The sequence below is a fragment of the Drosophila navojoa genome, chromosome 5 (assembly GCF_054131105.1).
Source record: "Drosophila navojoa isolate 15081-1374.11 chromosome 5, UAZ_NAV_1.0, whole genome shotgun sequence".
Lineage (NCBI taxonomy): Eukaryota > Metazoa > Arthropoda > Insecta > Diptera > Drosophilidae > Drosophila > Drosophila navojoa.
In genome coordinates, this window is record NC_142893.1 from 6809513 (window position 1) to 6826338 (window position 16826).

The window sequence follows — 16826 nt, forward strand, 5'->3', positions numbered from 1 at the left end:
ACTGCAACATTAGTTCAGTTGCTTTGTCTTGAATTCTTAATTAATAAGTCGATTCAAATATCGACTCGTCGCCCTGTAGCCATGTAATTCTTAGCAGAGGAGAGTAATGGAATAGTTACACGCTCGCCTAGCCACTACCTGTCATGCTATGCTCTACGCCTCTGGCTCACTTGCGCTCTCGTTGAGTTCTGCTGCCGCTGTCGACGTCGTCGTCTCAGGCCTGGCTGCATGAACGTTGTGCTCAGTCGCGTCTGAGCTTTGGTGCCGTTCAGTTGTTATCCGCGCAGAGTTCTCAAGCCTGAATTGTGTTCACGCGACGCTGGAAGCAACAAAAATAATTGGCTAAATAACTGTTATAAATTTACGGTGTGTGTGAACGTGGTATCAAAAAGGATCAAGACTAAAATTTAAAGAAAAGCTAAGAAATAAAGAAGACAATTAAAGTGCCGTTATAGAATGCAAAATTCATAAATTTGAAATCCAAATTAACTCAAAAACAAGGTGCGGCAGTAAGTTAGACTGTGAAAATTTTTTGGGTGTTGAGGGTGGAGTTGATGAATAACGGCACATGCCGCTGCACTGACCAAAACCGAGATAGCAGAGTTGAACTGAAAGAGAGTGAGGGAGAGCGGCCATGCGCAGACGCAACAAAAACAGAAAACGGCTGTTTTTCACAATTTTCCCGCGCTGTTGGCCGCAGGTTGACGACCCGCAGCCAATATATATATGAATGTATATATTGTAGACAGATATACGTAATGAAAAAAGCCGGCATATTGCGAGCCGCGATAACAGTAGTCAATATTTGCGACCCAGTCTCACTCACTTTCGTTCTCGGGGTGAATGGAATGGGAATTGCTCTACTCTCTGCTCCGACTTGTCTTATTGACCATTGCCAGCCGTAATGGAGGTCGCAGCAGTTACAGAAGTTCCATTAGTTGGGGCGTACGTTGCGTATACGTAACGCTCGTTAGATTTACCTGTGGGTTGTCTACCTGCTTGTTTAGCTGTCGCTTTGGTTTGTGTGGAGACACCTACAACCACATTTCCCCATATTTGGAGCTGCTCTTCGAGTATTTCTTTTCTGCCTAGCACGCATTGGCACTTGAGCGCGTGTTTGGGGGCGCCTCAAGAGCCCGCCAAGCAGTTCAATAAAGAATGTGCTAAACAATCGTGTTATGAAGCTAAAAAAGCGCAGAGTCAGGTAAACGAAATGAGTTTTTGGGTTGTCAAGTGGCGAAAAGAAATCCTACTTGAACAGTTGCTCGAGATTTTGTTGTGCGTGAAGAAATTGTAAATAAATTAAGGTGAGAAAGTTCAGTTTGGAAAAGTGTGGAGATTTTATTTTTCTGAAATTTGATTATGTTTTACAAGCTGTCAAAAATTTGTAAAAATATATAATGAAGTTTTAATGTCTATAAAGTAATTTGAAAATAATAAATATATAATAATATATTTATTAAAAATTAGTTTAATAAAAATATATTTGAAATTCAAATGAATAATAATAAATTATAGCTTAATTATTAAAACATTTTGTAGTTAAATACTGCACTTAGGGATTTTATTCTAAATGGATGAATGATTTGACTTATATAAAATATATAATTTCCTTAGCAATTAACCTATATAAAGCTTCTCAAGCATCTGGCTAACAGCGCGTTTAACTGCTATAAATTACCTCTAATAAAGCTATAATTTTTTACCATTTAATTCGCATTTACGTACTAGCTGCCATAGAATATTAAGTAAACGGATGACAAAACGAGCTGCTATTAAAATTTAATTTGCTACCATTTGTGTCGCTTAGGTACAGCTCATCTGGAATCTTTAGTGTAATAGATCTTTTCCTTAGAACGTTTGCTCATACAAAATGCTTTGCCGTCTTATTCATTGATCTTAGCCGTAATTGAAGCTGAGTCGGAGGGCTGTTTCCGCTCAAGGCGCATTGCATAGAGAATAAATAATGAATGGAATTAAGCAAAAACCAGTTGACCTTGCTGCTCAGTTGATTTGCTGGCTTCTTGGCCAATTGCATAGCCGCATCGTGCTGCGATTAATCATCAATGAAGCGTGCAAGAATCAACTTTTTAGCTGGGCTGCAATTGTTTCGCTTTATGGCCCAGCGTCACGTGGAGCATAAACAAATGCCAAATGTGGCCCAAAGCGAGAAATACAAGCCAATATATATTCCGATATATATACATATGTATATTTATTTGAATATATGCTATATATGTACATACATATATAAACAACTACAACCGGTTCAATGTTTGCACAATTTTCTGTCGCCAGACGCTAGAAAAAAGTTTTTTTTTTCTGAATGGTTTTGTTGCTGTTGTTGTTCGCTTGTTTCTTCTATAGGGAGACCCAACAGTTGACTTTTTGTTAACGACTTTGCCGGCTGAACGTGTGGCCCATTCGTTTCTGGCTCATTTGGCAGTTAATTTGAATTTCACACACACCTCGCACACACACACTTACACACACACACACAGCAGCTAAACTTCTGCTGAAGTGATATTTTGTTTGTTATTTTTATAACCATTTAGAGGGTATACGAAATTTTTGCCAAACATGCATAGAGCTCTGCAAATATACATAAATAAATTTATGTTAGGCTTTATGTCATTTAAAATTATATGCATATTCCTGATCAATATCCGTCTACATATCTATATCACTTGATCGGTGCTCATTTGATTCCTTTGTTTATTATTGGTAGAGTGTTTCTTTGCTCAGAGTTCATTGGATCTCAGTGCCAGATTAAATAATTATAGCTATCAAGGGCTCGAATGCTTCAAAATTAATTTCTCGTATAATCAACTTAATTGGTTTTTGAGCATATCTTAATTAATGTAGACATTTACTATGTTATACCCTGTTTTTATGTACATTCATAGCGGAATTTTACCTGATGATAAATTGTACTTAACTTATTTTATTTTTGTTATGGATACAACTTTTTTATTTTTATTTATTTATTTTTATTCGACTTTTACTAGTAAATTTTTTAAATACATTTTTAAACCTAGTTTTTCTTGGCTCTTTTTTTTTAAGGTATTCAGTCTTCGTTGTTTTAAATTTTTACATAATTTTTCAAATTTTTGGCATTTTTTTTATTGCCTAAAATATTTTTAGCACATTTTTTGGTTGCCAACGGAAGTTGTTCGAGCATCAATAACTCTGGTCACTTGTTTAGGGTTATTTATATAGAGTACACACATATATACATACACACATATATTATATATGCAAACCACCTGCATTTCCAGCTCTGCCCACTTCCTGTTGCTCTTGCACTCGCATTTCGCATGTTTATGCATAAATTTCAAGCGTCGCCCTCATTAAAGCATTTGTTTGTCATATGAAGACAACAGAATTTCAAGTTAATTAAACGCACTGAGCGTGTGCTGCACTGAGAGAAAGCGCCTGGGGAAAAAGTTAAAAGCTCATTAACCAAATATTAATTTTTAATTACAAAGTTTAGTAAGCATTAAAATATATGCACAAGCTGTTTGTTTTATTATAATGTGCGCTAATAAACACAAGTGTTTTTATTTTTATTTACTTATTTTATTTATTTTTTGCTCAGAGTTATGTGTGTTTAAGGTATATGGGTCAAAAATGTACGTATATATATGCTATATATGTACATATATTTTATAATCTAGAGAATTGAACGTGCTTTCTATTGGCATTACTATATAGTTTCTTAATTTGTTAAGCAACTTTTGTTGATACTCTTTTTTGTCAGTGTATGAAATATGTTGGTCAATAAATTTTATATGTAACCTATATAAAATATATATGCTAAATTTTGTATTTAAACTCTTTTTTCTATTATATAAATAATATATGAATATTTTATTATTAAGTAAATAAGTTAAATAAATAATAATAAAATATGACTGAATTTTCTACATATTCAGAAAAGTCTTGCTTTCTTTTCTCAGTGTATAATTCGATTTCATGAAAAATTATTTATTTTCATATTTTTCTCTTGAGTAAAAAGTTAACATAAAATTTTAACTTTTTAGATTAATTTCCCATCCTCCCCTAGTTTCGCACAGTGTACTCTTGTTGTGTGCAGTAACCACATAGAGAACTGTTAGTTTTGTTAGTTTTTAGCAACTGTCACTGAGCTGAGCCGCAAAGCGCGTAACGGTAAACGCGACCCAGGCCGCGCTCTGACCCTGGCTGAGAGTTTTTAATTACACGCACATTGCTCATACGCCACGTACGGCACGCCGCTGAGATTCTTCTCTTGGGGTGGGTGAGTCTAACTGACCCTCGTTTAGTCGAAAATGAAGAAGAATTGCATGCGAATTGGTAACTGTGGCAATCCCACGGCTGCTTCTGTGTCAAGTCCGTTTTGCAACAGTTGTGTGTGTGTGTGTGTGTGTGTGTGTGTGTAGGTGTCTCTCTGCGGCCAGTAATAAGCACCTAATGGGGCTTCTTCTTCTGAGTTTTGTTTAGGGTCCACATTGTGGGCATAAACGTTCATTGCCCTCGCAACACGAATGCGCCCTCAAGCATGTCATTTCGGCTGGGCCACGCATCGCCTACTAAATTGTCGTTAATTTGTTGTTGCTAAAGTGAAATTTTTAGTTATTCGATTACGTGTTTTTTTGTTGTATTTTTTTTTATTTTTGATTGCCTTGTTTAATTTCTTCGTGACGTTAATTTCACACATGCCGCCGCGGCTGATGTCTGGCCACGTTTTGTTGACCCCAGAACTTTCCAAGCGTGTTATTTGCCGGCTTAACAGCGGCTGGCCGGCTGAGGGAGGGGCAGATGGAAAGGGGGGCGTATGCTCAATATGAGTACGTGCACAAATATAACAACAACAACAATAATCGTAATAATAATGAGCATTGCTCTTTCGTTTATTTGCACAATCTGTCGAATTGCATTTCGCTTTGCATTTGTTTGTTTATTTTGCATGGCCAACGGGAATGTAAACAGTTATCAAGGGAATGAGAGATAGCAGAAAAAGAAAAGATAGGAAAACAAAAGCCAAAGCACAAAAAATTAAGTATATTTATACAAAAATCAGAATCGGGCATAGGCTGAGGATGCCTGAAAGTTGAACTCTATAGAATGTATTGAGGAAGTGTGGGTAACTGATAAGAGGGATATTATATACCTGGTATATTTATATTATATTATAAGAAACACCTACACCTTTTATGAGCTCTTGTCATTATTTAAAATCCCAGTCCCAATTATCCCCTCCCAATTATACACCCAATACTACTGTTTTACTCCTTCACTCTCGAATCTTCTGTACATATCTTATATATGTCCAGTATGTACAAGTTGATGAATTGAAAACTAAAGGCCTTTTTATTCTCTGTAGCTCATATTATCTTTATACCCTGAACCCATTGAAAATGTTTGATTTATTTTATTACTATTTATTTTTTATTTTTATTTATTTATTATTTATTTTATTTTTTGTGGACTGTAGAGGTAATAAAGGTTTTAAGGTTTATATTATATTATATTATATTACATTATATTACATTATATTATATTACATTATATTATATTATATTATATTATATTATATTATATTATATTATATTATATTATATTATATTATATTACTATTATATTATATTATATTATATATATTATAGTTATATTATATTATTCTCTTACTATTCTATTATCTTCTAGCTTCCATTATCTATAGGATAGTCTCTTCTATTCCTATCTACTCTTCTCATTATTTCTTATATTTATTATCTTATCTTCTTATTATCTTATATTATTATTTATTATATTATATTGTATTATATTATATTATTATATATGTATATATTGAAGATCTCAGAAAGAACTGAAATATATTAAATTTGAAAATGTAGAATACATGTATGTGATATATATGTATGTATAAATGTGTGCGTATGTATAAGAGTGCCAAAGGTTAAGACATATAAACAAGTCGGGCTATCTACAACTCAAGCTCCTCTGATTAGAGTACAAACGTTTAATTCAATACCATTCAATTGATATGTGTTGAGCAATTATTGAAATTAAATTTTTTGTTAAATTGTTAAGGAAGCATACAAGAAATCTCAGCTTTCTTAGGGTATCTGTTAGTCAGGCAACTTACCATTCATTGTTTCCAAGTACTTCCTTTTTCCATTAATTCTCATTTATAAAACATTTTAAGCAGCATTTTAAGCAGCCCATTTCAGACAACAACAGTAGTATAGGGTATTTGCTAGTCAGTCACTTGCAACGCTCTGTAGTAGACACACACTTCATTTGATTACTTTTAGTATGAATACGTTTTGCATGCAACAATTTGTAGTCGCTCAACTTGTTTGGGCCAGCTCAACCTTGGCGTGGAGTGCGGAATGTGCGCTAATGGGCCGCAATAAAAGGAAACAAACCGAAGCGCTGACCACATTAACGCGCCCGGCTGGCTGGCCTCGTGGCACAAATGCACAAATTGCATGTGGCAGGACATTTGGCTGCAGCGCAGTTAATGCTGAAAGGAAGCAGCAACATCAAAGCGAGTTCAGCCCAAATCGTAAATACGCCAGGGCGCAGCTCCCAACAATGGCTGAGAACAATGGCTAAGCAGACCTCTCTCTGCCCGCCTGAGCTGGTTTTGACGGCACTTAACCTACTTAACTGAATTCGCTTTTGATGCTTTCATTTTACAAAAGAAAAAAAAAACGAAAAGAAAATGAAGCTCAACCAGGGTTAGCTATGATCTCATATCCATGCGACGCTCCTTGCTGCGTGTGACCTAAATATTCTCTGGCTTCAGCTTTAGCTTTAGCTCGGGGAGGGTGCTAAACAATTACAACCTATTGATTTTTTGTCTACTACTGCTTCACTTCATTTACAGCTGCATGAAATACCGGAACTGCCAAAACTAAAGACTGACATATTCTGTTGGGTCAAGCGAGACCCACACGGAACCAATTCAAGGACCAAAGCCTTTAAAGCATATGCCGAATATGTTTTAGTAGCTTAGAAGAAGAAACCGCAACGCAATGTTTCTGCCTGTCAAATCGAATCAGTAAGTAAACTATATAATTACATATATACATGCATACATACATATATAATGGAGCTGTGAGCAACCCCCGAAAGCATTGAGCATTTTTTTGGGGAGTCTGCTGTTTGCATTAAACAACCCCCAAGCCAGTCATCAACCGCCGTCTGGCGTCATTTTGTCGCCACATCAAATGTATCAACATCATCATCATCATCATCTATCTACTTAATTTCAGATTTTACACATATGTATGTATATATGTATGTGAAATTTGATTTAAAGACCTTAATTTGATTTATGTTCTGTTATCTCGCTCGCTTGCAGCACCGCCGACTCGAGTGGCAACAATGAGGATGTCACCACCACCAGCAACAATTCCACACAAACGCCCAGCGATCTGAGCCCACCGGGTCCCAATGAGGAGGTGCTGCCACAGGCGCATCATCAAAATCCGGGACACTGCATCGCCTCCTTTGCGGCCATCAATCAGATGAGAAATAATGCACAGGTGAGCAACGAGATGAAGATAAAGACTTAAGGCTGAGGCTCGTAATGCTCTTAAGGGAAAGTGGGGAATTCGTTGTTTCTTACGGGTGGAATATATAGATGTTAAAAGGTTTATGTAGAGCTTTTTTCTTTAGATCCTTACTTTCTTCCATTCTTCTTTCCTCAGCCTTTTGGATCTTGAGATACTGTTGATTCTTCTGATCCCAAAGCATTATATATGGCCAAATATATATATATATATATGCCAAATATTTGTATTTATTCATATACATCCAAATATTGTTAGGACATCCTGCTTTACAACTAGAGAACTTAACCCTTCTCCTATCAAAGTTTCAAGGCTTCAACTTGTCATTCAAGGATTTTCAATACTCCATCAAACCTTATCCTCTAACTTTTGCAAAAACTTTCGCTGAAAAAATAATAATAAAAAAAGTAATTAATCCACATTAGCTCGACCTTTTGCATAGCCAATGACATATTCCTTGAGCCACACAAAAAAGGCTAAACTTTCTGATAAAAAATTGGCAATAAAAAAAGCGAAGGAAAGTTCTTCTCTGAGCACATTCACGTACACAGCAAAAGCCTTTTATATCAGTCGTAGCAAATTGTGTGTCAAACCAATTGAGGTCATCGGGACTATGAACTGGCCAAAAGCACATGAAAATAGTTTGTCTGACTTCCGAGATATTTTGGCATTTTGTGTGTGCTTTTTGGGTCATTTGCTAGGCAGCTGTGGCTAAGGCTGAAATGGCACGAGTCCTGGATATGCACAATGATTTGCTGGACAATTGATTTAATTTGATGTCAATGAACTCAACACATTAAATTTCTTCCTGTCTTGGCATTTTGTTGAGTTTGAGTAATTTCTCTGCTAAATGGCTTTGCTTTTCTAATAGCCATGACTCGTTTAATATTCCAAAGGATTTAGCAAGGACATATGCTATGAGTTCGCCACATGAAGCAGTATAGGTTGCCATTCAAGGAATTTCTGTTTGCCATGTTTTGAATGGCTAAATCAATAAAGCCATTTTAGCGGCTAATTCAACAGAAAAACCCGCTAAATGCTGCGCCTGTTGGGTATGCAACGGAATTTTTCATTTGATATTTTGCTTGAATTGCTGCGATTGTTGTTCGCTTGGAATTTCATCTGCATTTGGGTTAAAATATATAAAATACCAAATAATAATATAAATTTAATTTTATAATTTAAATTTTTATAATTAAATTTTTTTATATAATTTAATTAATTAATTTATTTATTGTTATTAAGAATTAATTCTAAATGACACTTTGTTAAGCCAGAGCGACAAAGGCCTTCAGGCATATATAATTTAATATTTTATGAATTTGTATTGAATTAATATCTATTGTGTTTAATATTATTCTATCAATTTTCACTAGTATAAAAATTTCTATATTAAATTTAAATTCTGCCACAACAAAATAAGTTTCAATATTTAATTTAAATAATATTTATTTATTTTTTTATATAAATTCTTTACACCCCTTTCTATTAGTCTTTTCTTGAAATGAATGACAGCAATATATTTATGTATATTAATATTTCTTTTCCTACTCATTTGAAAATTAAACAAATTTAGTTATGAAAAAATCTTTCTTACTAATTCTAGAAATAAACCAATTCAGCCTTGAAATTGAAATTTTTAACCATGCGACACAGGGCATCTGCGATAGCAGACCTCTATCGATGCGCACAATTAATGAAATTACTATTTAGCATAATTAAGATTCAACAATTTAGTTATTGCGTGCGGCCAAGTGAGCCAAGTTCGCCTCGATACACTCTCATACAGGGCGTATACATAATTTCTATATTTTTTGTTTGTCAGAAATTAATTGCCTAAATGACAGTGTGACAGACGTGTCGTGCCGCCCAGAGGGCAGCAGCTGGGTGAGCTAATAGAGCAAATTGCCGTTTACTGATAAAAGTATAAAAAGCAACAACTACAACAACAACAACATTTATTTACTCAGCGGGTGTTTGGCCTTTAGGCGATATGCAAAGCTAAAGCGACTTCGCCCTCAGCCGCATGACGTGTGCGACACTAATTTAAATAAAACAAATATATATACATACATGTATATATATGTATATATGATATCCAGCAATATAAGAGATTGTTACAAATTATTGCAGAGCCATTAAAAATAGATATTAATCGAGTGCAGTGACTCGTCAAGTGCGCCGCTTCATCAAAGTTATTTACGACGAGACGCATCGAGTGTCTGGCACTAAAAGTGGAAGCGATTCACTCGTAAGGCTTCAATAGGGATAACGCACAGTGGTGTGATAGTTGATGAAAATTGCATGTAAGCACTTGAGAGGGTATTGATTGCTTGAAAGAATCTCGAAAAATTAAATAGAATTTTAAGCACCTGCCAAATAGGGAAGTTTAGTTAAATTTTTAGATAGGAATTTAAATGTTAAAAAATAAAGAAATAAATGTATGCTATAAAATAAATTTTTAAATGCGAGGAATATATTTTACTATATTGCTTACATTCTAAAAAAAAAATATAAAAAATAAATAAATAAATAAATGTATATATTTATTACTATAAATTAAATATTAAAAATTAAACTTAAACTTTGATAATTTATAAATATTATATATTTTATTTAAATATTTTAGTTAAATATTTAGCATAATTAACATTTAAAGTGGGAAGTAACTGACTAATAGATGCCCTAAGCTATGCGCAGAGATCTCAGTGGGGTATAACAGACTAATAGATGCCTTGAGCTCTGCGCAGAGCTAAATTTTTATTTGCTATCATTTAAATTCATAAAGTAAATTTCATACAAGCAATAAGGAAAATTAAAATGGAATGATTTTAATAGTGACTGTGGGTAGGAATCAGGGTAAACGCTAGTGGGTGACTGTGGCCGCTATTCCAATCATTCGCCTTCTCTTTTTCCATCTTCAATTGCGACCATTTTCATGCCATTGCAACCCACTGTGCGCTCCCCGAGCATATGCTGTTGCTTAGACTGTGAAATTGAGCACGTATCTCTCTGCTCAGGACTTTGTTAATCGGATTTGTGTAAAACGAGTCTCTGCATGCGCCTGGCGCCTCGTCTCCTTCACGCCCTGTGCTTCATGTGTCAATGATATTTGTTGCCTTTTCCTGCTTGCAGCTCTGCGATGTGCGCCTCGAGGTGGGCGGCGAAACCATCAATGCGCATCGCGTGGTGCTGGCTTCCGTCTCGCCTTACTTCTACGCCATGTTCAATGGTAAGTGAAGCAGCTAAGAGCTTCAGGAGTGGAGGGAGGGAGACAGAACTTGAAGTACTTTTATTCTCCTTTTACAGATGATATGCTCGAGCGTACACAGGGCTTGGTGCGGCTGCACGATGTGGACAGCTCGGCGCTGCGTCAGCTAATCGACTACACCTACACTGGTGAGATAACCATCACGGAGCAGAATGTCCAGGTGCTGCTGCCGGCATCGGGTCTGCTGCAGATGCACTCGGTGCGTGATGCTTGCTGCAAGTTTCTGCTGCGCCAGCTGCATCCATCCAACTGCCTGGGCATACGCAGCTTTGCCGACGCCCACTCCTGCAAGGAGCTCCACACGCGCTCCCACAAATACGCGCTGCAGAATTTCCAGCAGGTGGTGGGAACGGAGGAGTTTCTGCTGCTGCCCTTCGAGGAGGTCAAGGAATTGATATCGAACAGCCAGCTGAACATCAGCTCCGAGGAGAAGGTGTTTATGGGCGTGCTGAGCTGGGTGAAGCACGATCTGGCCAAGCGTCGACTGCACATTGCCGAGCTCATGTCGCATGTTCGCCTGCCCCTGGTCAGCCGCGATTTCCTGATGAGCTGCGTCGAGACGGAGACCCTGATGCGCGACGACTCCGAGTGCAAGGAGCTGCTGCTGGAGGCCATGAAATACCATTTGCTGCCGGAGCAGCGCAGCCTGATGGGCAGCCAGCGCACCCAGGAGCGGCGGCCCGAGGGCATGCGACCCTACATCTTTGCCGTGGGCGGTGGCAGTCTCTTTGCCATACACAACGAGTGCGAGGTCTATAATCCGCGCTGCAACAGCTGGTCGCCCGTGGCGCCGATGCTCTGGCGTCGCTCCCGCTCGGGCGTCACATCGCTGCACAAGCAGCTGTATGTGGTGGGCGGCTATGATGGGGTCAGTGATCTGGCCACGGCCGAGTCCTACAATCCGTTGACCAACAAGTGGAGCAACATCACACCGATGGGCACCAAGCGCAGCTGCCTGGGCATCTGTGCCTACGATGGCCTGATCTTTGTCTGCGGCGGCTACGATGGCGCCTCCTGCCTGAGCAGCATGGAGCGATACGATCCACTGACGGGCATCTGGAGCTCCTGCCCGGCCATGAGCACGCGTCGTCGCTACTGTCGCCTGGCCGTGCTCGAGAATCAAATCTATAGCCTGGGCGGCTTCGACTCCACCAACTATCAGTCGAGCGTGGAGCGCTTCGATCCACGCGTGGGCCGCTGGCAGCCCGTGCCCAGCATGACGGCTCGCCGCAGCAGCTGTGGCGTCGCCTCCACCGATGGCCATCTGTACTGCATTGGCGGCAACGATGGCACCATGTGCATGTCCAGCGGCGAACGATTCAATTTGCGACGCAACTGCTGGGAGCCCATTGCAGCGATGCATTCGCGCAGGTGAGCTGAACTGAGAGAGAGAGAGCTTAGACTCCACCTGAATCTCTATTGACATCTCTTCCACTTACAGATCCACGCATGAGGTGGTGGAGGTGGAGGGCGTGCTGTTTGCCTTGGGCGGCAACGATGGCAGCTCCTCGCTGAACTCTGTGGAACGCTACGATCCACGGCTGAACAAGTGGAGCGTGGTGAATGCGATGGTGGCGCGTCGCAGCTCTGTGGGCGCGGCAGTGCTGGAGTGCTTCCATTTGGAGCGCGGACTGGTGCAGACGACGAACTTATGACCCCCCCCGCCGCTGAGCAGCATCAGCGAATCCTTCGCCGCTGCCACAGCGAACGGCGCTAGCAGCAGCAGCGGCAGCAGTGTTAATACGGGAACTCTGAATGTGCCCAGCCGGGCGGAGGCCGCTGCCTACGGCCAACATTGCTTTGAGCTCCTCGGCGCCTTCGGCTAGTTCCACATTGCGTCGCCATCGACGCGAAACGCCAGCGCTGGCAGAGAGCCGGCGTGCCAATAGCAATGCCAGCAGCAGCAGCAGCAACGGCAGCAGCGGCAGCAGCAGCGGCAACAACAGCGAGAGCAGCACCGTTGCCACAGGTGGGAAAACACCGGCGACCGCCTGATCCTGGTCCATGTCGAGCTGGCGACATCCCTAAGCGAAAAATCACACTAAACTAACATATATACAAAGCTAACCCCAACGCGCCTATGGCAGGAATTATGATTGATTGATTGTTCGAGTTCGTTTTTATAAATAGATATGATATGATATGATATAGTAGATATACATATATATAAATGAGCATTGCTATGGGAATAGCTAAGGGCATCTTAACTGAGAAATCAGGCCACCTTTTTATTGCTCAAGTAGTAGAAGATCAACAAAACAACACCAAAAATTAATCAATTTGTATTTAAAGTGCTTGTTCCACAATTCGAGCTCGAATACACTTTAAATACATCTAGTTCTATTGTTAAGCTTATGCAAGGGATTTGATATAGAGTTTATACAGTGTAGGAAAGCATTCCCTAACCCTAGAGCTGTTGCCAGCATTCTTTGATAATTCTAGTGTATATATATAAGCACTAGAATTTAGAAGATCTACTGCCTGGAATTTACTTTATAAACGAGCTCTTTGAATTTTACATGTCCATTGATTCATTGCCCTGAACCACAATTGAAAAGCATAAGCATAACAATAGTTATATATATATATATATATATACATATATATAAATATACACACACATATTTCTAGTCAAGATCTCGCACGAACTTTAAAACACTCCCATATGTAATAGCGATACAAGGAAGGAACCTAATCTGCCTAAAATTTACATTGAATCTATCTATACATACATATTATAAATTATACTATATATATATACATAGGTTTATATATATATATATATATATACACCACATCACTCTCTTATGTACTATTCTTATGTATTTTATACATGCAATTATTATAACATATAAGTAAATGTTTCGTATTTGATGAAATTGAGAATTTCATACACAATTTTTCCATGGGCTCCACAAATTGAAGATTTTTATAGTTATATATATATATATATGATATATATATATTTGGTCTGTGTAGGTTCTTGATTTGTACTGGGGCTTTGAGTTATTGCTCTTCTGTTTCTGCTGGTTTCCTCATCGGGCCCATCATTCAGAGTATGCGGTCGGCGGTGCTGCGTGCCACATCGCCCACATTCGCATTCGAGTCGACGGCGGTTCCTATTTTGCGTGCGTCTAGCCAATTCTTGGGCAAGCCGGTGCCAACTGTGAAAGGTTTAAGGTTTTAAGGTTTTTTGCGGAAAGAAAAATTTATGTTGTTTTAAACATCAATTTGTTGCTTAGAGGTTTTTCGATATGGTTTTTCTCAATGCGCATTTATTAACAGTTATTTTTTTCTTTTTTCATGATGAACTCTTGAATGAGATAAAACGCTAAATGCTGCAGCAATAGAGCCGCTTGCCACACACCTGTGTGTACCTTGCTTCGTCTCAGCTGAGCAATGCGACAACGATATGAAATGAAGTTGTTGACGCATTGCAAGCTGAATGCAAATGTGATGAAAAATTACGTGAGGCAAAGGTAAACCGAAGGCGGGCAATTAAACAAATTAGAAGATTATATATGTATATAACTAAACGGAACTTAGGCACTAGGCTTATATATGTATGCAATTCGCGTGATGAAACAATTTTAAGCAATCGCATTGAAATTTGATTTGAACAATTATCTTATGGTATTATATATAGCCCGCTTACTTAATCCAGATGTGGAACTGCGTTTGCGCGTTTTCGCATTTTAAAAAGTGGAAAGAAAAACAGAAACGAATTTGGCAAAGAGAAAAAGAGAAATATATAGAGAGATATAAGATGAAACGTTTTAAAGAAATCAGTTATACACGCTCTATATATATATATGTAGTTAAAGGTCTAAAATTGTTTTTGGCCAATGCTCGAAACCAAAAACCAATCAAATTTTTGTAGTTTTTTCCATGTTTTTGTTTGTAACTTAAATGTTAACTCAATGACGAAACGAGTTATTTACTTTTGTAAACCTTCTCAGTCATATCATCGAAACCAGAGTCCTGAATGTTCAACATCAAGCTATCAGCGGACAAATAAACCTTGTTCTGTGAGCTGGCAATCTGTGGAGGGAAAAAGGCAATCATAAATTCCTTGTTTTCTTTTTCTTAAGTCTTATGTGAGAGTATACTTACCGTGCGGGCAATGCTCTGGGCGGCACGCAGTTTGCGCAACTTGAGATAAGCAGGATTCTGCTTCACAGCCAGACCTAAGTAAACATAACAGTTAAGGTGCAAACCAAGTGCAAGAAATATAAATGGTACAAAAAAAAATGTATATATAAATAGTGCTAGGCATATATAAAATGCCTAGCTAAATGGTTTGTTTTGTAAAAAGGATATCATTTTAGCTGCCTCAGCTTCACCCTCAGCTTGGACAATTTTCTGTTGTTTCTCCTGCTTGGCACGCTCCACAAAGAAGACAGCGCGCTGCGCCTCTTGCTGTGCCACCTGTTTGGCCTCAATTGCTGCCGTATATTCCTTGCCAAAGCTCAGTTCAGTCAGCGAAACATCATCCAAAATGATATTAAAGTCACGCGCGCGCTCCACCAACTCCTTGCGTATCAGCAGCGAGACCTAAAAAACGAAATTTATTAAAGTTAAGAAATTGAAAGAGAACGGCGCAGTTAGGAATGAGCAGAGCATTGGAGAGTGTACGTAAATTTCTCTTTTGATCGGCTTGAGAGCCATACGCTTTGAAAGAGCGAGTGAATAAGAGCGACTGGCAAATACTCAACATCGGATGCGCATTAAAAGAGTGAGTGAATAAGGAAGCCTAACGAGTGCTTAGCCTAGCACTTGCGAGGCTTCCTTAAACATTTCCTCTCTTTCTCACTCTCTCCATGAACATTGTAAGGGGTGGGAGTTGGTGCATTTAAGAAAACCTACGCTCTACAGCTCATCTTCATATTTTTCACTCTCTCTACATACCTGTTGACGTTGTGTAATCAGCTGGGAGGCATTGAACTTGGCAATAACACTCTTGAGCACCTCATTGCAAATGGATGGCAGCACCTTCTCATCGTAGTCGACGCCCAGTTGCTTGTGCAGGTACGGTAAATTCAATGAATCGGGACGCGACAACACACGCAGCGATATATTGATCATTTGCAAATCTTTCGAGCCGGTGGGCGATGAAATTTTACGGGGACGCGAGCGGATGTCATAAATAATTGGATACTGGATCCATGGAATGCGCACATGCAGACCCTCAGAGTAAATGTCATTCTGGATGCCACCCAAGCGGCTGAAGATGATCGCGCGATGACCGCCCTCCACTGCAACGAGAGAAAATACATTTAGAGTTGTTATGCAACAGCAAACGAGTGTGCTACAGACATTCGCTCAAAATGTTATCAATGAAACTGCGGTTCCAATTGGATTATACCTCCAATTGCTAACTGGACTTCATTCAGGCGTTACACGAAATGCATTGTGCAAGCCTTGAAATTAGTTACGAAATTACACCACTATCACACACACACACACATAGCCTCCGGCAGACAAAGCATACAGTAGACAGTTTGAGGTTATGTGCACATGCCGCTACATAAGTCTTGTTTTTCATGTTTGTGTAATATTTTAGACTGATTTTGGTTGTTTCGCGCACTTACCGGTATACAAGGATTGACTAACACCATAGGCAGCAGCGCCAACAGCTGCCAAGAGCTTCAGTCCAATGCCCAGACCAGGTGGGCCACCTTTGCCCAGCTTGCCCGCTAAATCATTGAGTTTGCTCTGTGCCATTGTGTGTGTGCTATTTGTAGAAAGTAAAACGTTTTGTTACACAATTGCTAAATAATTTAAAGCAGACACACTTTGTTGAAAAAATGAAATAATATGAGTTTTCCCCTTACAAATCAGTTGAGTGAGCAAACCTTACCGCACGCTATTTACTTGTGTCAGTGTGTAATTGCTATCGTTTCCATGAACAGCACTTATCGATAGCTATCGAACGTTGTTACTCAATAAATATATCGAGTATTTAGGACAGTGACAACTCTGCGATTTTC

General features: G+C 38.9%; 2 protein-coding genes across 6 annotated transcripts; one reads left to right on the forward strand and one right to left on the reverse strand.

Moving 5' to 3' along the window:
- The first annotated feature begins 225 nt into the window (after positions 1–225).
- LOC108653332 (kelch-like protein 17) lies at positions 226–14578 on the forward strand. Its single transcript, XM_018103720.3, has 6 exons — positions 226–501; positions 6878–7051; positions 7355–7538; positions 10701–10797; positions 10875–12207; positions 12278–14578. The coding sequence occupies exons 2-6, from the start codon at positions 7026–7028 to the stop codon at positions 12489–12491; spliced, it is 1854 nt and encodes a 617-aa protein (XP_017959209.1). The 5' UTR covers positions 226–501; positions 6878–7025; the 3' UTR covers positions 12492–14578.
- Phb2 (prohibitin 2) lies at positions 13642–16824 on the reverse strand. 5 transcript variants are annotated; one of them, XM_089262502.1, is made up of 7 exons: positions 16697–16824; positions 16428–16570; positions 15745–16091; positions 15157–15390; positions 14950–15027; positions 14778–14877; positions 13642–14000 (listed from the first exon to the last, which is right to left on the reverse strand). In XM_089262502.1, the coding sequence occupies exons 2-7, from the start codon at positions 16558–16560 to the stop codon at positions 13888–13890; spliced, it is 1005 nt and encodes a 334-aa protein (XP_089118628.1). In that variant the 5' UTR covers positions 16561–16570; positions 16697–16824; the 3' UTR covers positions 13642–13887. The 5 variants fall into 5 exon arrangements, with proteins under 5 accessions (XP_089118628.1, XP_017959219.1, XP_089118629.1 ...); XM_018103730.3 differs by having other exon boundaries at positions 16671–16751; XM_089262503.1 differs by lacking the exon at positions 16697–16824 and adding an exon at positions 16630–16649.
- Positions 16825–16826: the final 2 nt, after the last annotated feature.